The sequence below is a fragment of the Schistosoma haematobium genome, chromosome 5 (genome assembly GCF_000699445.3).
Source record: "Schistosoma haematobium chromosome 5, whole genome shotgun sequence".
Classification (NCBI taxonomy): Eukaryota; Metazoa; Platyhelminthes; class Trematoda; order Strigeidida; family Schistosomatidae; genus Schistosoma; species Schistosoma haematobium.
The window spans coordinates 12380444-12408049 of record NC_067200.1 but is presented as its reverse complement, the minus strand read 5'-3'; the positions used below and the strand labels follow the sequence as shown (position 1 = coordinate 12408049).

Below are 27606 nucleotides of genomic sequence, written 5' to 3'. Positions count from 1 at the left end.
CAATAATAAATACTACAGAAGTTATTAATGAGACTATTTTCATTAGTGTCACTGAATAATCGTCACATTATTCCGTAAATTGTTCAAATTTAAAATTACATTAATGGTTTCGTTACTTATGCATTAACTACGATATCTGAAGTTTATTATCAAGCTGTACAATCGTATATATATGAAAAATGTTTTTTATTAATGTACTAATTCCGTGAGGAAATGTGAATGCAAATTACCAAGATAATATAATAGGAAGATTATAATACTAGATTACGTAATACGAATAATAACAATAGATTTAGTGAATGTAATAATATGGATACGGGAACATGTCCTAGTTTGGTTCTACAAGAGTGAAACGAAAGCAGTTAGGAGTTCTATACTTGAACACCTAATCTACTGTAATCATTCTACAGATCCACTGTTTGATTTTAAGTTCGTTTATATGATTCATTCTAATCTACCTACATTTCTTCGCATCCAACTCCTAAAAATAGCCAAAGCTCTTATCATCTATGAGCGCAAACCAGAATTATGCGTACTAAAGAAGTACGTCGTGTCGTTACCCTTACATTAGCCTTAATTAATAATTTTATTATCGTTATTATTTTCATTACTACTGCATTCCCCTTTACTTAGGTCTTATATTCTCATTATTTTATTCATAAGTACTCATCATATCACCTTATTTATTTTTACATCTCTATGACCTTTAATTATTGTAACAAAAACATTTTAATCATTTTAGTCATCTTATTACATTCACTAAATCTATTGTTACTATTCTTATTACATAATCTAGTATTATAATCTTTCTATTACGTCATCTTGGTTATTTGTATTCATATTTCCTCGCGCGCGAAGCCAGTAGGTCCTGGGTTCGAATCCCGCGGGGGGCGGGTTCGTGGATGAGCACTGCTGAGGAGTCCCATACTAGGACGAAACGGCCGTTCAGTGCTTCCAGGTTTTCCATGGTGGTCTAGCTTCAATTGACTCATGATTTCAATCTGTGAAATTTCTAAAATCTCCACAAACCCCTTCTGATAAAAAAATATTTGATTTACATACGCAAACATAAACTCTATTTTTCTTCTCAGCAGTATTTATTCATTTTCACTACTATATGTGCCGTTTGGTAATAATAACAAAAATTCTATAAAGTCGAGTGATGGCGTGTCAGATAACATAACAAATCCGAGTGCTTATGAGAACAATTATGTATAGTTGACAAACGATAATACTGGTGGGCGGTCCATGCTCCTCCACAATGGGTAACAGGAGTAAGTAAGTAAGTAACAAAGGTGCTAAACAGTGAGGTCCATAAATACTTGAAGATATTAATGAATTAATGAACGAATTGGAATATATGATTAATGGATTGATAATAAGTTCAATATTCATAACAGTTACTCAGTCAGATTCGGGATAATTATCCATAAAATCTTTTTATTTGATTACCTTTTTGTTGTTTAGGTATTTTTCGCGATTAATTTTCTTCTTTATGGTGTCGATGCATTTTTCTTATTTGCATTATATCGAGTAAATGGTGCTTATTTACACGAACATACAAATCCGAATCCACAAATTGCTCCAAAAACAAATACAATGCCATCTTATGAAAATACAGGCTATAATCCACAATAAATTTAATACTCAATAAAACAAAACACCCTCATATACAGAAACAATAAATAACTATATGTTGAAAAACAAAATATTAAACATTTCATTATTAAATTTTCACACATTGAATCATTCAATAGATGATGTAAGTTTTAAAAATGAATATTTTTCTAAACTTTTTTTATGCATTCACTTGGTATTGTTTGGCTTGTATCTTCCCATTGAGGTTTAAGACTGCAATTGATCAGTCTGTTATTGGCATATGTGCATACTGTGCGTATGCCTCGATATTACCTTAATTCGCAAGCTGTTTGTAAGCAATGATGGATAGTGGCTAGCAGTGGAATCCAGGACGCGCGTTTCGTCCTATTTGGGACTCGTCAGCTGGATGTGCCTGCATCTCAGAGAGTTGATGTTCACTCTGGGACTTGAACGCAGTACCATTCGCTTCAAACGCCATCGCGTTATCCACTCAGCTGACTTCAAATAACTCAATGAAAGTTTAATCATCAGCTTACTAGTGACTTTCTTTAAAATTTCTCTGAAGTTCTAGTGACATGTTGGATTAATACATTTTGGGAGTGAAACGTTCGATTTCTAGGCGGGATTTTTTATGATACCCCTAATTACTTACTTACGACTGTTACTCCCTATGGAATATAGGAAGCCGATTAGAAAACTCGGACATACTCTACCTTGTGCTCTCCTTTACAGTTATTCTCAAACAGTATTCATTCTTTTGATGTCTGCCTCCAACCCACTGGACAATGTGTTATTGAGTCTTTCTCTCTTTTTTCTGACTTGAGAATTTCAAGTTAGGGCTTACCTTTCGATGTAGCTTTATGACTTCCGGAATATGTGTCTGATCCACTTCTAGCATTTTCTCTTAATTTCCTCTACAGATGGAAGATGGTTTGTTATCTGACATAGTAGGTTGTTGCTGATGGTTTCTGGCCAACAGATCTGGAATGTATTGCATAGATATCTGTTTATCAATACCTGTGCTTTTTAATTGATGGTTGTAGCAGTTCTCCAAGTTTTGGTCCTACTAAGACGAAATGGCTTGCCATTGCTCCAATAGTATATATATATATATATATATATATATATATATATATATATATATATATAGAGAGAGAGAGAGAGAGAGAGAGTATGATTCGCTTTAGTTTCTTTTCGAAATCGAAAAAGCCTCATCTTAAACATCAAATTGGATAGTGTGACGTCAACTTATGAAATCAATAGGTGTTGCAAATATATATCAGATTTTATGTTGCTTATAACTGTGTTATATATATTTATTCACAAAAGAATAGTAAAGTTGTTCTGTTCATAACGCCCAGAAGTTCAAGTGGTTAATAGAAGTAGACAAACATGAAGGTCATTAATTTGTGCAAATATTTCAGCACTAGAATAGTTCAGTCGCGACTTGGCTGTGGTTGTAATACATAGTGATGAAAGCATAAGATTGCCTTCTAGTGAAAATTTTCTAGTAGGAGACCTACATTCAGAGCTATTTGATAATTATCTTCTTTGTTACTAATGTGTAATCATTTAACTGTCAATTGTTCAAACTTACTAATCATTATAGTACTAGAGTACAATAACGTCTATCATTATCGTTTACCACGTATAGAAATAATTTATCTAAAAAATTTCTAATGATTCGGAAAGCCAATTTCAGTTTGCTCATGATTAGATGGTTGAGATTAAGATTTTACTTAAAATCGTACAATTTTTCACAGGTGGGTAGTTTTTCCAAAGGCTTATCAAAGCTCCAGGATCATTTCGAAATCTATTTCAGTTTATTGTCGTAAATAATTATTATCGCAAGAATTCAATACAAATTTAGGTAAATTAGTTTCAAACTGTCGCTCCAAAATGCTGTTTGATTCAAACCACTTTTTATGACTTGTAAAAAAACGTAATTTTCATCACAGAACGAATATATTTAAAAAGCAGTAACATCAAGGATGCAACGGACAGTAGTTTAATCTTGGTACGGAACATCCCATCTATATGTATCCACAAGCCCGCCAGGGAACGAACCCAGTACCTTCAGATTTCGCTGCATGCAGTTAATCTTTTTATTCTTAGGACCTGGAGGTCCTGGGATAAGTCCTTGTTGAGTTCGTGAATATGCACTGCTGGAAAGTCACACACTAATACGGTTCAGCTGTTGAATACCTCTTGGTTCTAATGGTTCCCTAATTCAGGTCATTTCGTGATGTAAACTGATATGAAGGGATAGGAAGTTAACATCATTTGGGTCAATATTTTTGTATCAATTCAGTATGAACTTCGTTTAATATAATAAGTGTAAACCAATTCAACTGAACTATGTTCAGTATGTTTTTACTGTAACTCTATGTATCTCCTTTTATGTATGACATCATTATGGGTAAAATTTTATATATAAATCATTACATTTCGGTCTAATGATAAAGTTACTTAAGGACGTTTTTGGGGACATGTGTTTGGAGAGCCAAAAAGTCTTCATTAGACCAGTTATTAGTGTTTTCAGTTTACACGGCATGAATTGTTGTGATTTCTCAGTATAAACCGTAGGATCGAGGAATTGCAGTGGTTCTTGATTATCAGTTATAAGTAGTAATACTAAAGACTCAATGGAATCGATATGCCGGACGTTAAAGTGTCGATATGTCAGATACAACAATGGCCTACATAACATAACTGTGAAACTATCAACTACATAACCACTTACACTAGAAATCGCAATATACCCTAGAAATAATCGAGAACAGAAGTAAGACAAGGAATAAACATATGAAGTTTATCAAGTTAAGCAATATATTTAGGTCAAAAAATAAACCAGGATTACCTTTCAGTGATTTATCATTTATTTAGTAGTTGAATTCATGGGTCAATTGAAGCTAAACTACCATGAGGAGTCCCATACTAGAACGAAACGGCCGTCCATTGCTTCCAGGTTTTTTATGATGGTCTAGCTTCAATCGACTCATGAATTTAACTACTAAATTACTATTATATCCACAAAACCCCTCTCTGATTATTATCATTTATTTGTTTATTGTTTTTGTCACAGTTTCCATCTATTGTCCCGTAACTTTTCTTAGTACTGAACTCTTTACTATACATTTGTAAAATATATATCTTGACATTATGTTTTTTTTCCGGTCTTGTCAAACAATCAAATATTTTTAAAGTGATCAACACCTATGGAAAGCTAGAAAATACTGAGTTTTTAACTCATGATCCATTAATGTTCAACATTTAATTTTTCTGGAGTTTAAGGACAGTACAACAATAAATGCCTGCATGTATTCAAAATTTCCCCTCTTCATTAATTGACTGACTTACGTTCGGTGTTAATAACCGAACATAAGTTATATATCAGTACACATTTATTCACTTTAGTGATCTAATAATATTCAGTATTATTAGATCACTAAAGTGAATAAATGTGTACTGATATATAACTTATGTTCGGTTATTAACACTGTGCCAAATAGGACAGCAGGCTTCCTTAGCTAAAACTTTAGAATCTCGCGCCATCGATGTGTGCTGCGTCTCCGAAACGCGCATACAGGATCCAAGTAGCGTCATTCATTTGACCTCACCATGCCAAAATAAAGAACCGACTCGATTAACGCTTTGTGTATCTGGAAGCCCTGATTCTGCTTCCCGTGGCCTCGCCGGCGTAGGTATAGCATTGAGTCCTAGGGCAGAACTAGCTCTCTTAGAGTGGATCCCAGTAGACAGTCGTTTGTGCGCTGTCCGACTGAACGGAACAGTAAGAATCCGGAAAGATAGGGACACTCGTCGTTGCCTCTTCGTCGTTTCTGCCTATTCTCCCACTGACTGCAGCTCAGATGATGTAAAAGATGAGTTTTACAGAAAGCTTTCGGACCTTCTCCGAAAAGCTAAGCGCTCGGATGCAGTAATAGTGGCCGGTGACTTTAATGCTCAAGTAGGTAAACTTAGCGATAGGGAAAGACACCTAGGTGGATCTTATGGTGTCGTGGCTCAAAGAACAGATAATGGCGACCGTCTGTTGCAGCTATGCTCAGATAACCGCCTGTTCCTTGCAAATACTAACTTTAAGCATAAGGAAAAACATCTTTTAACATGGCGACCCCCTAATTCGTCCCAACGTTGGACCCAAATAGATCACATAGCTGTCAGCCACCGATGGAGGGGCTCGATAGAAGACTGTCGCTCATTCTGGAGCACATGCCTAGATTCAGATCATGCTCTAGTGCGAGCGCGTATTTGCTTGCGTCTTACTGGACGTAGGAAAGACGCTGCAAGTAAACCTCTTAGGGGCCTACTTAATGATAGTCAAGCTAAGAGTATATTTCAGGAACAACTAGGAAAACAGTTAGGCAGCCATGTATGTGATGCCCACCCCGATGCAGCATGGAATGATATCCGAAAAGCTGTGGAAACAGCAGTGATATCTGCTAGTAAGGTAAACCGTAAGGTTAGGGAGCAACACTGGATCTCAGCAGCATCTATCGCACTGATAGATGCTCGGAAACTCATTCCACCCGGCTCTGAACATAATGAAGAGCGGAGTCAGTTTAAGCGCAAGCTGACAAGAAGTCTACGCAATGATCGCGAACAGTGGTGGGTAGCGAAAGCAAGAGAGATGGAAAAGGCAGCGGCAATAGGTAATAGCAGACAATTGTTCAGACTCGTTAAGGAAACCGGAATTAGGAACCCGACCGTTAGCGAAACAATCTCAGAGAAAGATGGACATATTATTCATTCTCAATCCAGGAGATTGGATCGATGGGCAGAACACTTTAGGGATCAGTTCGACTGGCCTCCAGCCACACTTCGGTTTCCCACGATCTCTAGTCAACCTGAATGGCAAGTTAATGTAGGTCCTCCGTCCCTTTACGAAGTTGAAAAAGCCATAGGAAATCTGAAACGAGGGAGAGCAGCAGGCCCTGACAGGTTTACTCCTGAGATTTTTAAGGATGGTGGTCCAGTATTAGCAATGAGATTAACCGAGGTCTTAGGTAGAATTTGGGAACTGGACGTAATCCCATCTGACTGGTCTCAATCACTGATTGTGCCAGTCTATAAGAAAGGACAAAAGTCCTCTTGTGACAATCACAGAGGAATCAGTTTGACTAATATAGTGTCTAAAATATTAGCCTCAATAATATTTCGACGCCTAACCAAAGCTCGTGAAGAACAGAATAGAAAAAACCAGGCTGGTTTTCGACCTGGACGTGGTTGTATAGACCAGATATTCACACTACGTCAGGTTCTAGAACACAGACACACATTCAGACGCCCCACAATGGTAGTATTTCTCGACCTTAAGGCGGCATTTGACTCTGTTGATCGTGAGGTTCTATGGCAGTGTTTGTCACTGAAAGGAGTACCAAAGAAGTACATTAACCTTATAAAGGCTCTCTACTCGAACACAACTGGTCGAGTGAGAGCTTATGGTGAACTGTCATCAGAATTGATTACCTCAAGTGGTGCTCGTCAGGGTTGTCCACTCTCTCCATTCTTGTTCAACTTTGTGGTCGACGTACTATTAGAGATAACACTTTCCTCATCTGACTTTACAGGGGTTGAACTTGTACCGGGAGGTTCACTTGTTGACTTAGAATATGCTGATGACACAGTTTTATTTGGTGAAGACGCTGACAAAATGCAGTCTTCTGACCACTCTAAGCAACAATGTAAGCATGTTCGGCATGCGATTCTCCCCCTCGAAATGCAAAATGTTGCTTCAGGATTGGGTTGCATTGACACCCGAACTAATGATAGGGCGTGAAGTAATTGAGCGTGTCGATCGCTTCACTTATCTTGGAAGTCTCATCAGCCCTTGTGGTCTGGTGTGTGACGAAATCTCAGCACGGATACAGAAGGCTCGACTAGCTTATGCCAACTTGCGTCATTTATGGCGTAGGCGAGATATCCGTCTATCAACCAAAGGACGTGTTTACTGCGCAGCAGTTCGTTCCGTTCTACTTTATGGCAGTGAAACGTGGCCGGTAAGAGAAGAGGATATTCGTAGGTTACTAGTATTTGATCATAGGTGTCTTCGAAATATTGCTCGTATATCATGGGACCATCGAGTAAGCAACACAGTTGTTAGGAAACGAGTACTAGGTAAGGATGGCAAATCAATTGATGAAGTAGTGAAACTTCATCAGTTGAGATGGTTGGGACACGTGTTACGTATGCCCAACGACCGACTACCTCGACGTGTGATGTTCAGTGGTATAGGAGTAGGTTGGAAGAAAGCTAGGGGCGGCCAAACCAAAACATGGCACAAGTCCATGAAGTCACTGACAAGTGAACTGAGTCATGTTGGTAGGTGTAGACTACCTGGTTGGGGACCGCGAGATGATAGCAACCGATGGTTAGAGACCCTGAATGACATGGCTCAAAATCGTTTGCAATGGCGCAGGTGCATCCACTCTCTGTGTTCTCCCAAATTCTAATCTTCTGAATCCTTCATGTCCGTTTTTTCCTCTTTCCAAATTTATTTCACTGGATTATACTCTTTAAATAACATCTCCAAACCCTAATCTTCCCGATTACTGCTTATACTCTTATTACCTCTACCACTACGTGATTTGAATCGACAACTGCATCTCTGTGCTAATGTGGTGTGGCAACTCGAACTGATGTACGTACGTACGAAGTTCTACGTTGTTACTGACTGACTGACTGAATATAAAAACATATTAATATATATATTTATGTATATTTCAACTTGATTGACACACTAGGCGGGTTGTTGGATATAAACAATAGTCCTGTGTAAAATGTTTACATATATAGGGCTTTTTATTTCGCATATATATATTGATTTTAAGTAATAAGTAAATACTCTGCTGTTGTACTCCACGTTTATCTACTATTGAAAATTCATGAAATATACTGGAAGGTTAACAGATGTATTATGTAAAAAACGAAACTATGTATTACGTCATGCTCTTGTATTTTAGTGGGTTTCAGTGGAACGAATTAAAAATGTATGAAATAGTTGTATCTAAAACAAAAGTGCGTAGAGAATGATTAAGTATTATTGATTTCACAGATGAAGTGTTAATTATAATGCGATTAACAAAAATATGTCTCTAGTATATGAAGTAGTTGGTTGTCGTGGAACTGAGACATATCGCGGTTTAAATAACGCTTGTAAGATTATTGGAGATAGTCAACAGAAAACCCTGGGACTTAGCCTCATGCTGGCAAGTACTCATCAACAAGGTGTGTTTGTAGTCGTGAGGGAACTAATTCACGCCTTAGGTTTTCAATCCCGTTTCACCCTGTTTTACAATCAAAATCATTACTGCTGAGCAATTTGAGAGGCAACTGAATTCCTGTAGAAGTGAAATGTATTTGCGATTGATCACTGAGTCGCGACCAATAACATGTATGTCAAGTCTTTCCTAATACTAATCGAATTCTCTTGATTGTGGTTCATGACACAGTTATTTAGAAAATTAAGATTATATAGCTTAAAGATGATCACAGTAGCGAAAATGTGTTGAACATCTGTGTCTAGTTATATTATATACTTTTTATTCTATAATTTTGTTTCATTTTTATTTCTAAACTACGATAGTCATGCTTATATTTTATCGAGGTCATTAACCGAACTAAGTTAGACAACCAATGAAGACCTCAAAGGACTGGAAGGTCATTTCGTTCTGGTATGGGACTACTCATCAGTGCGCATTCATGACACGACAAGCGAAAATCGGACCCATAATCTTTAGTCTTGTACGCAAGGTTAGCCTCTAGACTAATGAGCCGGCTTCCGACACTGTTAATGTCTAACTTTAATCAATCCAAGAAATTGGGCGATCAACAATCTCCACAACCCAATACTGAAAAGAAATCTCTTATAATGTTCGGTTTTTCCACGTCTACACAAATGGAACGTTGGTTTTCCTTAGACGAATATCTATACTAGATTCCCTCCCAGTGTTTATTCTACAGGACTTCAACACAATGCAGATCAAGAACACGTGATTAGCCTGATTAGAACGTAAATACATTTCCACACCAAAAACAGACAACAATCCAACACAATTCAACACAATCACAGTAATAATAAGGGTAAGGGAATGTATAACTCATCTAGTACCTGTCAGACTATCTACTAGTCTGACTATGCAAACAATCAATCATTTTCATTCTCGCCCACACATCAAAATCGTATTCGCTCTATTCACTTTTTTCTTCATGTCTTTATGGAAAGTTCGCAGAAGTTAGATTTGTACACCATCCACGAAGATGTGTCCGCTCACGAGACGGAAGATTCTGGATTCGATTTTCGCTTGTCATGCGTAGATGCACACCGCTGAGTAGTCCCATAGTAGAAGAAAATGGTCTTCCAGTCTTTCCAGGTTTTTAATGGCCGATTGGCTTGTTATACTAAATGAAATAGATCGATTCGGTAACGATGCTGAAAAATACGGTCTTCAGATTACCTTAAGCAATAATTTAAGTACGTTTAGCTTGAGCTCTACTCCCCATAAACCCAAGAGATTATTTCAAGACTAGTCAGCATTGACACCCAAACTGATATTTTTAAATGAAGCATCTGAGTGCCTCAGTCACTGTATTTATTTCAAATATCTCATCTGCCTTGGTAGGTTGTTGGCTGATGAAATCCCGAAATGTATTCGCGAAGCTCGGTAAGCTTTTTCCAAATCGCATCGGCATTGGCATTACAATACAAACTGATGATATACGTTAGTTCCTATAGCATTCCAGGATCTTGTCGCTTTTAAATGTTAGTTAATAAGGAAGCCTGTTTAAGACTAGAGAACATATTATTTGTCTGAAATTAGTTGACATGAAACTCTGAATCAAATTTTCGTGCTAATTGACAATCCTTAGGATGGAGCATCAGTGATATTACAGAACTGATATGTTTTAGTTTATTCAAACACATGTCCCTCTGTTTAATAGTCTGAAGTGTTATCATTAAGCTAAACGCTGAATGAAACCTTATTATCAAAGTTTATCAAAATGGGTGTTAACATCTATTTCGCTATCTAATGACGAATACATTCAGCATACAATATACATACGTATATTTATCATGTATAAATAATTATTTACGTTAAGGAAATCGACTTATTGAAAAGTGATTGATTACACTGAGAGCAGTTTTTGTGATCAACTGCTTGATTGAAGTACTGAGTATTAATGATGAGAGAAAATTTTTTCCTGAATTATACATGATGAGGAATTTATGAACAAGTTTAAATCTAATTACATAGCTGGGTAAGATAAATCTTATTTTAAGCTAAATAACTTGGACACGCGCTTTGAACAAAAATAAGATAAACTACGCGTAAATTGTTTATCGATTTACAATGTTTTTAATCAATACTATCCATAAGCGTCTGAATTACCAAGTCATTGATATATCCAGTGCGTATTCCCCTAATATAACCACTGTGTATAGACGATGAACTGTTGATAGTAGGGAATCAACAGTGAGTGTTTCGACCTCATCGGTAACCCATCAAATTAATGTAACTGCACTGTCGATAATATTCATATTTTAACTAGAACCCAGTACATCCTTTGCTTTAAATCCCAACTCATTATCCACCAACCTGCCGAATTCACACAACTACTAACAGATATGAAGTAAACAACACAATAAGTATTTGGAATGAAAGTTACTGGATTTGAGTCCTAATATTCAGACAAATTCGAGATCCAGCGCGCATCCACGACGCCACCTCACGAGATTCGGACCCAGGACCTACCAGACTCGCGCGCGAGCGCTTAACCACTAGACCACTGAACTAGCCCGGTATTCGACGATGTTAATGTCTAACTTCAACTAATCCACGAAGTTGAGCGACACATCCACTACTGTCATCAGTTAGTTACTATCTCACAACAGACCCGGTTGAACTCCACTGATCACTGCTTCTCACTAGAACTCCAGGATATACCTCTTGAAGCCAGTCACTAGTAAGCATATGTTAATTAGTATCAGAAGGGGTTTTGTGGATATTGTATTGATTTCAATAGTTGAGATCATGAGTCAATTGAAGCTAGACCACCATAGAAAACAAATATACTATTGATATCGTTATATTATTTATGAAATAATATACAAATATATTATGTTTACTATAAAAGGTATAAAAATATATTCTAAAGATTTTGGAACTGATTAATACGTTGTTTGTTTGTTTGTTTGATGTTAATTCCATTTATTTATCATTCTACCTAGTCAGTTGATGATGTCCAATTCATTTACTTTTAATAAAACTTATCAAAATTTATTTATTTTTCAATAGAAACAAATCATACTAATGTTTAACAAGTAAAATTCACACACACACACACACACACACACGGAAGAATGACCTGTTTTACTTGCAAATAAGATAAATGAGTTGAGATTGTTCTCTTCACTTCTCTTTTTTTTCTATACAAAATAATGCACAACTCTAGTAATTTTTAATGATACTGCCACTTTTAAACGGTTACAAATGAAGTGTTATGTATATGTCAAGAATAAATTTTTTATTTATTTAAGTAGTTTACAATCATAGTATAATCAACAATTATGAGAAATCTTTGCATTGATAGGTAGTGACCAATGTCATTTATGTCAAGTCGTTCTTACTGTTCATCAAATTCGTTCGATCAAGTTGTAATACAGCAATTAGTCTAAATGACTCAATATTCCGTGCAATATGTTGAGATGTAAGGTGTTGGTAGTCGACAGGAGACCCTAGAACTAGATTTCTTGTTGTTTAACACTCGTAAAAGAGGTGTGCTTGTAGTCATATGGGAATTCATGCCTTGTGGCTTACTCAATTTTGTGTAGCCCAACCCCACAGTTTAAGATGTTATGACTGACATATTCAGGTCACGATTAACCTCCTTCAGGATTGAGATGTATTCACAATTGATTAGTCGCTGACCAGTGACCAATTTCACGCATTTCAAGTCGTTTTCAGAGCCAATCAAATTTTATAGATCAAGTATCTGACTATGAAGCTGGGTGATACAGAAATGAGTCTGTCATGAGGCATCAATTCCCTCATGACCACAGGCATGTCAATATATGTAGACTAACTGGCTCAGGTCATAGACGCAAACTACTAACAATGGTTAAAGAAGTTAGACGATAGGGTCAGGAATCGCCCATAGTGATTCAGATAAATCAATCTTTAATATTGTTTAGGTCTAGAGTTTCATTATTCCTTCACATATATCTTATTTTGAAACCATATTCTTCTTATCATGACTGCTTTTATGATACTTGATAATATTATTGTTCCGACTTTCGTTTTAAGTGTCGTTAATTTTATTTCTGATTATTCTTGCATGGTATGAAAAACTGAAGTTGCCCACTATTGGTGACAGACTTGAAATGATGACCCACAATGATAGTAGTCTGAATTATAGAATATTTGTCCAATTTGCAATATTCACTACATTCAGAATGGTGAAAATGTTTTGGGATTATCAATAATGACTGTTTATCATGATATTATTTTCGGATTGTATTTTGATTAACGATACACTAGAAAAACATAATGGTATTTGTCTTGTATTATCCTCAGAAAAAGTGCCTTTGTGATAAAATAATGGATTATTATTTACCTTGTTTGTTTACTTAAGAAGGTTGTCTTTACTGCAAATACTAGTCTTTCTTCTATTCATCTTCATTAGAATTCTAAGAATAATTCATTCTAACTCAGTTAGAATGTATATTACACACTCAAGCCGGCTATATATCATCATTTAAAGTTAGTTAAAATAAAGATTTTGAGCATGACAATGACCAGATTCATTTTATATATGTTATCATTGTCAGTGGTTTGAAATATTGCTTCCATGAATACAGAGAATATATCTAACATTTCAAGTTTATTCCACGTGTATAACCGAAAAGATGTTCTGATATGAATCATTGTTCGAGTAAACTGGCAACAATGACCTATTTCTGCTCATCTAACTGAGATATTTTATCTTATAACGAAAATGCAGAAACTGCATCTTTTATAAACTAGGATTACTGTAATGTAAGGATGAACCACTGATAATAGAAATGTAAATTATTCCATTAGCTTATCTATTAAGTTCATTTACTGACATCATTTCACCCTCTAAATATATCTACAATAAACGTTGAATTAATAACTAATTGAGTAAGCAATATCAAAACAAAACCTATCGTTAATCTACAGTATGTAAAAACTGAAGGTTCATCATACAGACTTCATTGAATTCCATTCTACGATACCAATGTTATTGTTGTTATGGCTTAACTATTATTATTGTTAAGTAAGATTACTATAATTTTACTTAAATTTTATGATCATCAATTATAAATGACTTTCGAGAACTGATTCATCACTTCAAAATGTTTTAAGCTCTGTTATATAAGTTAAAAGAAAACAAAATAAAAGTCCCATGCTTTCTTCAAAAATTCTTTAGAATCTCTCAAATTTATAATGATTCATTAATACGTAAAAGAAAGAATTGCGAAAATTCAACATTCTTTTTGTTTGTTTGTTTGTTGTTGTTGTTAATGTTGAAATAAATCAAAATGGAATTTAAAGATTGACAGTGATATTTATTGAATGTATTATCATTGAAATGAAAATAACTGTACGTGTATAATATATCTATGGTACACATTAAGTTAGATACAATAATATTGATTAGTAGTAAGTATTCTAATTGTATATAAGAAGAAAACAATTCTATTTATTCATTGATATATATATATATATATATATATACCTATATACCTATATACATATATATATACTATAGACTGACTCACAATCTCTCTATTTAATTTATACATGGTAACAGAAAGATCTTTTATGATTTAGTTTCTAGTATACTTTAAATGTATATTCTAACACACACGTTGACAATATGTTGATAATTATTAAGTTTAGAAATTACTAGACATTTACTTCATTTTATTTATTACATTCAAATTTTTGATGAAGATTTGTTAAAGCTCTATTAAATAGTTTCATAATATTGACTTGTCAAATATTGAGTATACTTATAATTGATAACTATTGTAGTATTATTACAAATTAATTGAATTTATAAAATATTATTAGATGGTTGTACTCAGTCAATAATAAGAAACTTTACATGACTTAGGGTTTACTGTTAGTCAATAGTCATCAGCATAATGTGCTTGTAATGTTAAGACAAATAACATTATCAATGAGATTCAAATCTGTATCATACAGTTTTTATAGTCTGTGACGTTACTTTTTACTTATTAGTATCTCAACTGATATATTTGTCTCATTGAAAGCAATTAGTTTCAGTTCAGTTTAGGAGAGGCTTGATGGCCTGTGTTACTCCTGGCAACCTCAAATTTAACTGTTCATTTTTAAATTCAATAATAAAACACAATAATTTTTAAGCAAAGATGGATAGTGGCTAGCAATGGAATCTAGGACGCGCGTTTCGTCCTATTTGGGACTCGTCAGCTGGATGTTTCTGCATCCCAGAGTCGATGTTCACTCCGGGACTCCAGCCCAGTACCACTTGCTTCAAACGCCATTGCGTTGTTCACTTAGCTACTGAATCCTAGTAGCTACCTGCTTGTGCAATGGGGTGAAGTCAATTCTGGGATGCAGGTACATCCAGCTGACGAGTCCCAAATAGGACGAAACGCGCGTCCTGGATTTTATTGCTAGCCACTATCCATCTTTGCTTAAAAAGCTTGTGACGTAAGGCTTTATTGAGGCAATCCGCACAGGATGCACATTTGCCAACATGAGACTCATCAATTGAAGTCCTAAATAACAATGGGAAGAAACAACAACTGAATTTAAAATAAAAGATTGTTTTAACATCGAGAATGATATTGCTTAATCTCATGTAGATTCGTAAACTATTTCTTGTTGTAATGGTAAAATGAAATTTTTATATTATTAGGCTACTTTAATTGGGATTATCATGAAACGTGCAACTATAACTGATATGGATGAGAGAAAATACTATGTTCAGTTCAATTAATTGTTCATTTGAGTGGTTTATATTGTATAAAGATTTTTCGTTCGGACTAAATTTAGTTTGATTCTTCTTAGCACGTCAACGCAGAAACCCAGAGTGAATACTATTCATTAAGATCAATAATTAGGGAATTAAACAGTTAGCATTTTCAACTTTCAAAACATTCATAGTAATAATGTGTTTCACCATTAATGTTATTGGTAATTAACAGTCAATCAACACACTTTATTGAGTTAAGGATAAGAACTAGTAAACATCTTCGCATTAGAATGAATCAGTTTTCGATTACTTTTTGATTTTTAGTGATCTAACAAGTAATTTCAACTCATTGAAATATTTATTAACCACCTATAAAAATCTTTTCAGAAATATACATTTAACTACTAATCGTATGGTCTCTGTTGACTTTGTTTTGGATGAATTTCACCACATTCTTATGAGAAGCTATAACCTCTGAAGTTTTTCAAGTTTCAAGTCAGAAAATTAATCAACAGTAATGGTATTATGGGATTCGTGTGATCTAATAGTCTTACGTTTAATTTTGATGTTTAATGTTGAATATTTTAAAATATGAATAAGATGGCTAACAATGTCTATTACATTTTCACAGTTTCTCCAGCTGACATCAGTTTGTAATGCGATAATCTTTGAATCATGAAGTTGTTCATGAATGTTTTGGTTAAAAAGTCACTAAATGCTAAAGAATGTACTATTATTAATTTCAGAATCATGAGCATGATATTGTGCTCAGTCTATAATGTTTGTCAAAAGTTGTTTATTAAGCTGTAGAATCCATGAAGCAAACTTACAACTGATTGACAACTCAGTAGTAACCAATGTTATGTTTGATTAGCCCTTTATATGTGAATCGAGTCTTATCGATCAAATCATAATGTTGACACTTACATTTAAATTATCATACAAACCTGATATTGTTCACTACTTAAAGACTGTCAAGTTACAAATAACTCAGTCCTATATAAGATCATTTGTTTTCTAAATCGTCCAGTAAAAGTGAAGTATAGGAGTTTAATCTTACCAGGAAGCGCATCGGTCTTTTGAATATTGCATACACGCTGTTTACTGATGAGTCTTAAATACAACAAAATTTAGGTTAAGCGATATTTTGTATCCACTATTTTCCATTATCTAATCTTCAACTGTTATAACGTAAAAATAATGCTGCTGATTACAGGTAGGGAATTATTGATCGGACCAAAGACACACAAACACGTAGAACAGCCTAGGGTTCTGATTGGTCTCGCTTCCCTATCTAACCCAGCCAGTTGAGTCCAGAACACAAGTCACAGCCTCGGAGATATTTCAAACATACTTTGTTTATATACCAGTCAAGCAGACCACAACGTACCACAAAATAGAAAATAACACTGTACAATAATGGCCAGTAGGAAAATGACACGTTAAATAAATATTGACCAATAAGATGATACCATTTCATGTCCAAGGATAGCATTAGCCTTAACAGGATAATTTTTGGGATATTTTCCTGAATATCCCAACATCAACCAACATCATGAACTGAAAAAAGAACGTGTATATTCTTTTGATGGTTTGTAAATTGAATACTATTCCACATTTGCATCATACAATCTATATATATACCCTATCTCTATACCCTATCTATATTTCTTTTCTGACAACTATATATAATCATCATAATATCATGTTAAGAATTTATAATCATATATTTACCTTTATATTATTATGATTATAAATTTCTTTACATAATAATAAAATACTTGAAAACTAAGAATTTTGTTCGACTTCTCTTATTATATTCAAATTAAATTAAAATTTTACTTTCAATTAATTATTGTTAAGGTGAATTAGCCTAAATCTAAGTTCAGTGACTTTTATTGAATTAATTATCGTTATTATGTTAATGGCTACAGAATCTATATTATAGTTCATGGGTGGGTGTATGTGTGTTTGTGACTGGAAGAGTAAGTCCTTGTATGCATGATGAATTCATTATTGATTATGTAAGTGACATTATATGATGATTATTATGTGCATGGTAAGTGATCTTATAAATTTACTGTAGGTCAATAAAATTTAAATCATGAAGCGATCTTAGTTATACAATTATCAAAAAATCAAGAAGTACTAGAAAGCCGTTTCGTCCCAGTTTGGAACATCTCAACAGTGTCAATTCACAACATCACAGCCAGGAATTAGACCTGGAATCTTCAGAACTCGCGCACGAATGCTTAATACCTAGATCACTGACCCAAGATCCAATGGTTTACAAGTCTAACTTCAATCAATCCACGATATTGTGTAATTAACTTATATATTATCTTTGGCGAAAATCTTTCTCACACCCAATACAGTTGAACTCCGCTGATCACACTTTTCAGCTAAGATTAATTCATCGTTTAAATTTAGGAAAGTTCACAGTCTTTATAATTCCCTTATACTAACTAATGTATGTATTTTATAGAGTATTTCAAAAGCTAGGAGTAATATTTGCTGCAAAAATTCACTATCTAAGAGTTTGGTAAATGGTGTCTCCGTTGAATTGTTCAACAATAAGAAACACAGGTATTTTGACAACATGAAAATACTCATTATAATGATCAAAATAGGTTCACTTTCTGAAGAGCACAGCATTTTCTTTATTAAATTTGTAAGCTCAATAATTTACTTCAAATGAAAAACTTTTTAATGCTAGGGTGAACTGGGGAGTAGTCGAGTCGTTGGTTTATGAAATTCATTGGCAGTATCTAGTCAATCCAACAATAGTTGATGTTTTACTCAAGACTTTTAAGCTTTCTAATAGGTATTGAAGTAAATGCATAATAAGTTGTTATCAGTACATTTATTTAAAATGTATTATCATTATTCTGAAATTGTAAATCGCAACTGACACTTGAACTATGATGACTTATGATTAAAAAAATACATTTCATGCGGGAAATAATAGAAATTTTACTAGGACGAAACGGCCGTTCAGTGCTTCCAGGTTTTCCACGGTGGTCTAGCTTCAACTGACTCATGATTTCAATCTGTGAAATTTCTAAAATCTCCACAAACCCCTTCTGAGAAATTTTATTGTTAATACTGATTGATAAGTAATTGAACACACTTCAGGTAAGTTATTCTATGAAATTAATTACAAATGACTTTTTCGTTTTCTCGTTTATCACTTCAATATAATCGTCACTAACCTTTTTTTATTATTTTTTTTCTGTTTATTTCCTCTATAGAAACTTTTCCTCTCCCAAATTGAACTGACCATATCATAATTAACTCAACAGCGTATATACACATATATTCGTAATATTAAAAAATCAATTACTTACCGTACATGCTCTTTTCTAGGCATGAAATTGATCATATCAAGATTGTTATTTATACTACTAATATTGCTATGATGAGTAGTACTACTACTCATGTCAACTAACAAATGTAACATTAAACTTATATACATATCTACTGGGCTTCCATTTATACATATCATATTACTAATCATGATAAAACTCTTTATTATTCTTCAGTATGAATAATATTCCATATTTTTTTCACTTTTGTCCATCAAAAACATTCTTCCTAAGCTATATATTAGTTTTAAGCTGCTATTTTTAATTGTGATATAAATATGAGAGTCTTTTTAAAATCATTGTTAGTTTTTTTATTCACTTACTAATCCATTCACTTACAATAATAATAATAATACTTATTTTAATAACAATACTACTAATCATTATATGAACAGTAGTATCATTAGTAGTATGTGTATTTACAACATTGTTTTTTTCTTCATTTATTACCATCCTAATGCATGACATAAAAATTAGCTTGTCTATAAGTATGTCTATATAGAAAATCAAATAATGCGTGATCTATTTAACCCGACCTGATATTTTTCATTCTATTTTTTTAAATTCATAAATTCTAATTCTAAATTTTGTAATTACAATGAATGTAATTCATAGAAGTTCGCTGTCTTTCCCCTCTCTCTCTCTCTCGCTCTACATATCTTACGTTCTTTTGTCCTCTTTCTTCCTTTCTCTTTACTGTTATTGCTTCATTTCCATATTTCAGACTGTTCAGTAAAATGCATTGCATTCTTGATTTACTAATCCTAATAATAATGATAATAATACTCTTTTTACCGCCTTCATTATTGTCATTATTATTTGACTGAAATTTCCCAGCTATCTAAGTAACATTTCCTGTAATGTTTTATTATTAATTAATTCTATTTATTTTCAATATGTACTTAGTTATTTATTTATTTAAATATAATTAAAACAAACCTATTGGTGTTTTATCATATGAACATGATTGAAGAAGTTCCATGATTCGAGACAACGAGGGAAAAAAGAAAAGAAAAGAAAGAACAAATTAAATAGTAAGAGTTACACATTATGATGGGTGTTGTTGTTGAGGTTGTTTTTAGTTTGTTGTGTTTTTTTTATCACATTTCCATGTTTTTTTCTCTCAGTTATTTTTCTCTCAATTTTTTTCTTTTTAATTCATTTAATAAGTAAATAGACTTCATTAAGTAATAATGATAATGAACAAACATGTTTGTTTGTTATACAAAACATATTTTCTTAAAATAAATTATTTTTTTTGTAATTTTTTTACGAAAAATAAGTCAATTTCTTTTTTTTCTTACATATTTCAATCGTTGTCTAATCTTTGATGGGTTTTCTTTACTGTCATTATAATGAATGTGTTATTTTCTTTCATATAATTATGACTGAAATGATATGAGTAAAGTCATGTGAATAGTAAGTGCATTACTCAAATTAATTGTTTTCAGTTAACTAATTCATGTTAGATAGAATATGACCCTCACCCCCATAATTGACACAGTACGGTCGAAGGTAGAGAGAGAGAGTTCATTCTATCTCTAGAAATGTTCTCACATAGCCATGTGTATACATCCACTGTCAGGGGGGGGGGTGTCCTATCAGGTTAGTGGATATGGAGGATTCACCTAGGGGAGTTGGAAGACTTTGATTTCAAACTGGTGGTGCACATGAACTCCACAGTTCTGAGAGAACAAATGACTTATGAACTTATTGTTTGTCGCCGAATACCATGGAACTGCATCTCGTAATGTTGTCCCACTGTCTTTTGGATTAGACTTAAGTGAAAGGTTCGGAAAGTGGCTCTCTAAGAAAACCATCTGATTTTGTTTGGGAACCCGGATAGTACTCCAGCCTTCATATATAAATTTGGTACCTCCTTGTACTAACGTTTATATGTTAAAACAGATGATAAAGATAACATATGATCTGATACAAATATGTTCCGATAAAACTTGTCATTATCACTCTTTTCAGAGAATATTCAATAGTTGAACAGTATTTTTCAAACTTTGAAGCAGATGTTGACATCAGTTGATGTCATATAGGGGGTAACTCGTTTTCTTATGATTTACATGTACACATTGTTGAAAAGTGTTAATTAGGAGGAAACCTGTTTCAAGGAAGGTTTTTTGGCGGTTACCTACAAACAGAATAGTTATAATAATAGCATCTCTAAATTAATAGGCGTTATTATAATGAAAATTGGAAATTATTTTTCTTGGTTAGATATAGACTAATTCCTGCTGAGTTAATTATTTAGTGGGTCATGAGTTAGTATTAGGTATTTCCTTATCATTAACTTATGTTTTTTGTTGTTGGAATATTGAGAAAGGCAATGGTATTGACAACAATTCCGTTAACCTGATATGAAATGAATGTCAAAGTATGATTGTTGGGGACGTTAGATCCCCAGAACTCAATTGGGAAACCACCTAATTTTGTAATTTATTTAGAAAATTTGAATTTCTTTATTTTCGCGCCAAACGCGCTTTGTCACCTTCATGTCGTATTTCCCGCTGGGAAATATCTTAAATGGTATTGGTCCGTTGCGTCTTTTAGTATTCTATTTTGTAACTCTCCCCAATGACGGTTTTGTGCTGTATATATGTATACGTTTTGAATTGTGTTTGTTGTTATCACTCGTTTCTGGCTGTTTGCAGAATGTACTTCCCATTCCAAGCTTGGACTTCTCCGTCTAGTTAGCGGGGCTGAGACGCATCAATAGCTAGCTTACTGGTCTTTGGTTACAGAGTCTTGTTCTCGTTCGCAGATTAAATGTGATAAGATCAAATTCAATCAAAAATCTAGTTGGAAATTAATGAGTGATATAAGATTATCAAATTGAATAGATTCAAAGTTAAACTGGACATTTCAAGGAAGATAAAGAATGAATGCAAATGATTCGACGCTATACAATATAAGGTCTGGAACCGTGAATTATACCTATTTTAAAGAATTTTTGTTGAAAAGTTAGCCTTTTATATTTAATTTTATTGACCAACCAGTCATGAGCTATGAAGATTGGTATATATGCAAATTTACTCACTTTACCAAACTATTTCAGTACAGTGAGATGAAATTATCAAGATAAATGACTATGTTGTAGAAGTAGTAAGAAGAACATCAAACATAAATAATATGTTCTGAGAAGAAAGAATAAACTTGTGAAGTAAATGTATTCGTTTTCTGCTTAAATACCGAATGGAACTGGAGTTAGTTGGTCAAAACCCATAACTACTCTGCTTTAGTGAGATCACGAAAGAAATCATCAAACTTCAGGTCATGAAATTGATTAAGCTTTAAGCAACTAACACACACACAGTGATATTTTTCCATCACATCACACAACAGTCTAATCTAAACATTTTCAAGGAAGCTCATAATTTTATATTTATAAATCAATAAGGTTTCATTAATTACGTCAACTAGTTATCAAAAATAATTTAGCATATTCATGTAAATAAGCATAATGGATCAAAACTGTTATGTATTTAATTCAATAGTAGTTCGTTTGTTAAAAATCAATTAAAATTTTTATAATTTTACAATACTTCAAATGACTTCATTCGATTCACTTGGTATTGTTTGCTTGTATCTTCCCCATTGCATATGGGAGTGGCTATCAAGATTCAGTAGCTAATTGGATAACGCAATGACGTTTGAAACGAGCGGTACTGAGTTCAAGTTTTGAAGTGAATATCAACTCTGAGATGCAGGTACATCCAGCTGACCAGTCCCAAATAGGATCAAACGCGCCTCAAACTGGATTTCAGTCCTAGTCACTATCTGTCTTCGCTTATAATAAAGATTCCATTCTATTCATTAAGTTTTTTTTACTTTATTCGTATTTTCACATTATGGTATTATATTCTAAGCCTTTATAATATATATATATATATATATATATATATATATATATATATACTTTAATGAAACATAGTTTCAAGACTCTTTTCAAGTGTATACCTAGTCAGTAAATATTCAACAAATTAATTGATGTGTATAGATCATAATGTTTTGCAGTAAGTAGACTCATTTTGATGTTTTCCGGCGGGGGGGGGTTGGAGAAGAAGTGAGAATTTGGAGCTTGTATACAAATGATTGAGTCATTGTTAATAAGTGAAACGTTTACTTGACAAGTTACGTCAAAATACTGAAGAAAATAATATTTATAATACTAATAATGTCTTCGTTATTGACTTTAATTATGTCAGTTGAAGAGTAGAAATTCAGATATATGCCTTGTGATAATTATAAAATTAATCATTATAATATTAATTTAATTTATTATTGTATGTTTGATTAGAGTAAATAGATCTGGGTAATAAAATACAACAGCACAATAACAAGACCATCTAAATTGTGTATAATAAGATTTTTTTTAAAACAAAAGAAGAACAATGATTAGTTGCCATTCATATTCATTTAAGAATGTTCACGATTAATGTTGTAGCTATAATATCGTATTTTATTATCGCATAGTGTATATTCAATATATGAATTCCATAACTTTCATTTTTACAAATCACTGATGAAGAGAAAAATATGTGAAACATTGTGATTAATTTTTTTTGGAAGTTATCAGTAATTAGATTGGTACTGATGAGATCACGAATCGATTTAAGCTAGACCATCATTCATAACATGGAAGCACTTGATGTTCAGTTTGTCCTTATTTTATCTATTTATTTATTTGCACATATAGATATTGATACATTAGAGCACTGAATACATATGTACCACACAGGTCACTTGATTTGTGTGTGGGCTATGATATTGCCCGGGTGCACAAACCGAAACAGGTGATTTTCTTAGGGGGCCACACATGGAGCCTTCGACCTAAAGGTCTGATGCACAAGGCAGTGGAGCAACGTCAGGAGATGTATTCCCATGGTAGCCGGTGACCAATAATTGGTTCATACGCCATTTGTTCCTTCATGATCCTGGAACCCATGTGCACCATTGGTTTAGAATCAGGGTTTTCCAACTCCTCTAAGTGGATCCTCCGTGTCCACTAACCAGGTTAAAGTGCTGGACATTAGCCTTTCGTTCACTTAATTTTGTAAACAACACCGGTGCCACGAGAAAGCAGTGAGTAGGACTTCCATGACAGTGGTTGTATACATGTAGCCATGTGATAGCATTTGGAGAGGGAGAGCTGACTTTCTTCACCCTCGGCCTTACGAGAGCATTTTGAGGAAAGTTTGTGATGAAGGTGGGATTCAAACCCATGGACTTTCGTCCTAGTATAAGACTCCTCAGAAGTGTGTATCCACGATCACGCATGCAGAACTCGAACCCAGGATCTTCAGCTTCACACGCAAACGCTTTACCTCTAGACTACTCGGCCAGCACCCAAAGGTGTTAATATCTAACTCCAATTGATCCATGGTCGTGCTCAACCATTCATCCATTGTCTGGGGTAGATACCTATATCTAGCCAACACAGATTGGACTCCATTGGTCACGGCTTCTTACTAGAATGGTTGCGCAAGATCATGGATTGATTGAAGTTGGACATTAACACCGTTGGATGCCGGCTCAGTGACTAAGCGTTCGCATGCAACATCGAAAGTCCTTGATTCGGTTCCCACATGCTTGATCATAAATGCTTGCTGCTGAAAAGCCTCATACAATGAGCAAACAGCCATCCGGTACTACTGAGTTACTAATGATGATCTTACCTAGATTAATTTAGGATTACATTTAGAGTAGTTATTTTTCCAACATTATTTTACTGTGATATTACGAATTTATAGCTCAATAGTTTAGTGATCTCCATTTTATGGGTGTTTTGATGATTAAAAAAGTAGCTTCGGTAATTGTTTGTCTATGTTATTTTTTTATCTACAAAGAAAATCAATTAAGCTGATTGTTTATGTAGCACAAATGATCGCTTGCTTTATTATTATTATCATTATTATTATGATTATTATTATGTGTTTTACTCGTCTCATATGATGTGATCATTAAAAGTAATCTCGGAAATGTCTATTATCGGTTAAAAAACTGCTTGTTCAACGTTCTTATATTTTTCTTTGTATTGTTTATTTTGTTTTTCCTTGTTTAATTGAAATCTAATGTAAGATATGCATTTGGATTGAGTTATAATGTATTGAACGAAAACTCAAGGACACAGTGACTTTCTAAAATTTAAAAGTCATATATGAAATACATCATTTGCATATTGTCCTTGAGTTGTTCTTCAAATACTCCATCATCCCTATATTCTTGTTGTTATTCCAATTTCTCTCTGTTTTCTTTTCATCTTTCTAGATTTCAATCTACTGCTGGTAAGCAATCCACTTCTGATGCCTATTATGTACTACTTATATCTGTCTACATAAGTAGCGCACACTAATACTACAAATGTAATGATATACAATAATTAAGATTTAGAAAAAGTATAACACTTATGTTTACTTTTTCAACTTCTTGCCATTTGATTAAACATTCGAGTGTTAACTGTGTTAATCATTACGTATTAAAACTAATAGATGTTCTTTATGTAGTATCTGAACAAATTTTGAATATATTCTGCATGTAAGGATGAAATTCTTCAATGAATGAAGCCAAGGCACAATATTGACTTATGAATTAATCGAAAATTTTCCAACGGTAAATTCTCTGTTCTGTAAAACATTGAAGCCAGTCTATAGTTAACATGAATTACCTTTTAGAGAAGACAGACGGAAAAAATGAAAACACAATTATCCCTGTTATGTATTATATTATTCCTAAAAATGACTTCATACTTAGGACTGAATTTTCGCACCACCATTGTTGGCGTCTATCCTAACTACCTCAATTGAGCCATTCATCACTTGACTTTATTAAGGAAAATATTACGCATAGCTAACCACTGCCTACTTTAATGGGGTATGTTTTCTGGTGTACGAGGAGTTTGGAAGAAAGCTAGCAGTGACCAAACAAAGGTATGACATCAGTCAGTGAAGTCATAGGTTTTTGAAAATTAAAGATCCATTTACAATATAAATGCAGGGTGTTTCATTAGAGATTGCCATTTCAGTTGTAAACATCATATTAATTTTACACAAGACGTTTCTGTTGTAACTAATTTAGTAGTCATTTTGAGTTGGAATATGTTTTAGTGTATTCTAAAATGAATTGATTACGAAATATGTTAGTGATACGACAAATAATTGTCATCAGAATGTACTAGTAGTCTTGAGGGACATGGTGTTCCCACAAGAGCTCTATGCTGTATTACACTGCTTAACAGTCTGAGCTGTTGCTATTAAGCTTTTGGAGTTACTTTTCTATGATAAAACTGATATATTTACGAGTAAATGATCACTGACTATTGTCTACTACAAAGTTTAGCTAATCCCGTTGTGCTAAATAAACTCTATCAAATACGATGTAGCACGTTCACATGGTTCACATGATTCGACATCACATGTACTATATTTAGATGTCAAGTAATTACGTATGAAACTTGGAATTTATTTTGTTGAAAAAGTAGCAACTAGACAACAGCTGCTTTGTTCAAAGAAGGATTTTTTTATGTGATATTTAATATAATACCTCACTGAATTGCTGAGAATTCAGCCGAAACCGTATCTACATTGGTAAACAAAAGCTATATTATTTCTGGGCCCCAATACAAAAAAAATGAATCTGCGCTTGTCAAGATAGTGTGTAGCCCGCAAAATAGTTTTTAAAGCTCTAGAGTGAAATGACTATCCAGTGTGTTCAAATTTTATAATGGTTATCAAACAATAGTCGGTTCATAATCTACAGAAAGTACTCTCAAACGTTGAACTAAGATTAACCAAAAATAACTTATATTGAAGTAGAAAGTGGAAGTCGATTTGATTTGAATTTTTAAGGTATTGGGATAGTTAAATAACATTAAACGAAGTGAACTCTATTAAAACTATAACCAGTGAAAGAGTTTACAACAATGTCATGAGAAATTGTCAATATCATGAAATTATAACTGGAATTTCAAAGTTTCCCCATGTGGAGTACTTGGTGAACTTAATGAAAAACATGTTACACATTTATATTTTACATCTTAACTGATACAAAGAAATACTGATATATTTATAATGAGAGGTCTGTCTAAATTTCAAAGTATGATTTTTGTGGTCGGATACCTTACTCCAGTAATATCGTATGACTGCTTGTTATTGAGATATACATATCATCAATCCTCGTATATAATTATCGACTTACCTCGTGTCAGTGTATAACGCAATTAAATAAGTCAAATACGAGAATGAAGTTTTGAATATGTTCATTTCGTACAATCGTTGATCTGCACAGACAATTGGAGGGATGGAGCGAAGGAAGCGAATAGGTGACAAGAGAATAGGCTCACATGTGTTCTCCACTGCGCGTCATTCCGTTTCTCTCCTCTCTCTGCTATACGCTTCCTTCGCTCCTTCTCCCCAATTGTCTGTGCAGATCAACAATTGTATGAAATGAACATATTCCAAATTTCATTCTCGTATTTGACTTATTTAATTGCGTTATTCACTAACGTGAATTAAATCGATAATTATATACGAGAGTAGCCAGGATGTATATTTCGACAGCAATTATTTGATAGCAATCAGAAACGATCCACATTGAGTCAGATATAGGGTCACTAAATAATAACAGA

General features: G+C 33.7%; 1 protein-coding gene across 1 annotated transcript in view; it reads left to right on the top strand.

Moving 5' to 3' along the window:
- Nucleotides 1-27606, top strand: part of MS3_00009169 (uncharacterized protein) — a 57514-nt gene extending 29908 nt beyond the window's left edge. Inside the window, exons 3-5 of the mRNA XM_012941235.3 lie at nt 1468-1762; nt 18858-20005; nt 25251-27606. Of these exons, the coding sequence (XP_012796689.1) occupies nt 1468-1638 (171 nt within the window). The 3' untranslated portion in view covers nt 1639-1762; nt 18858-20005; nt 25251-27606. The remainder of the gene's footprint in view (nt 1-1467; nt 1763-18857; nt 20006-25250) is intronic.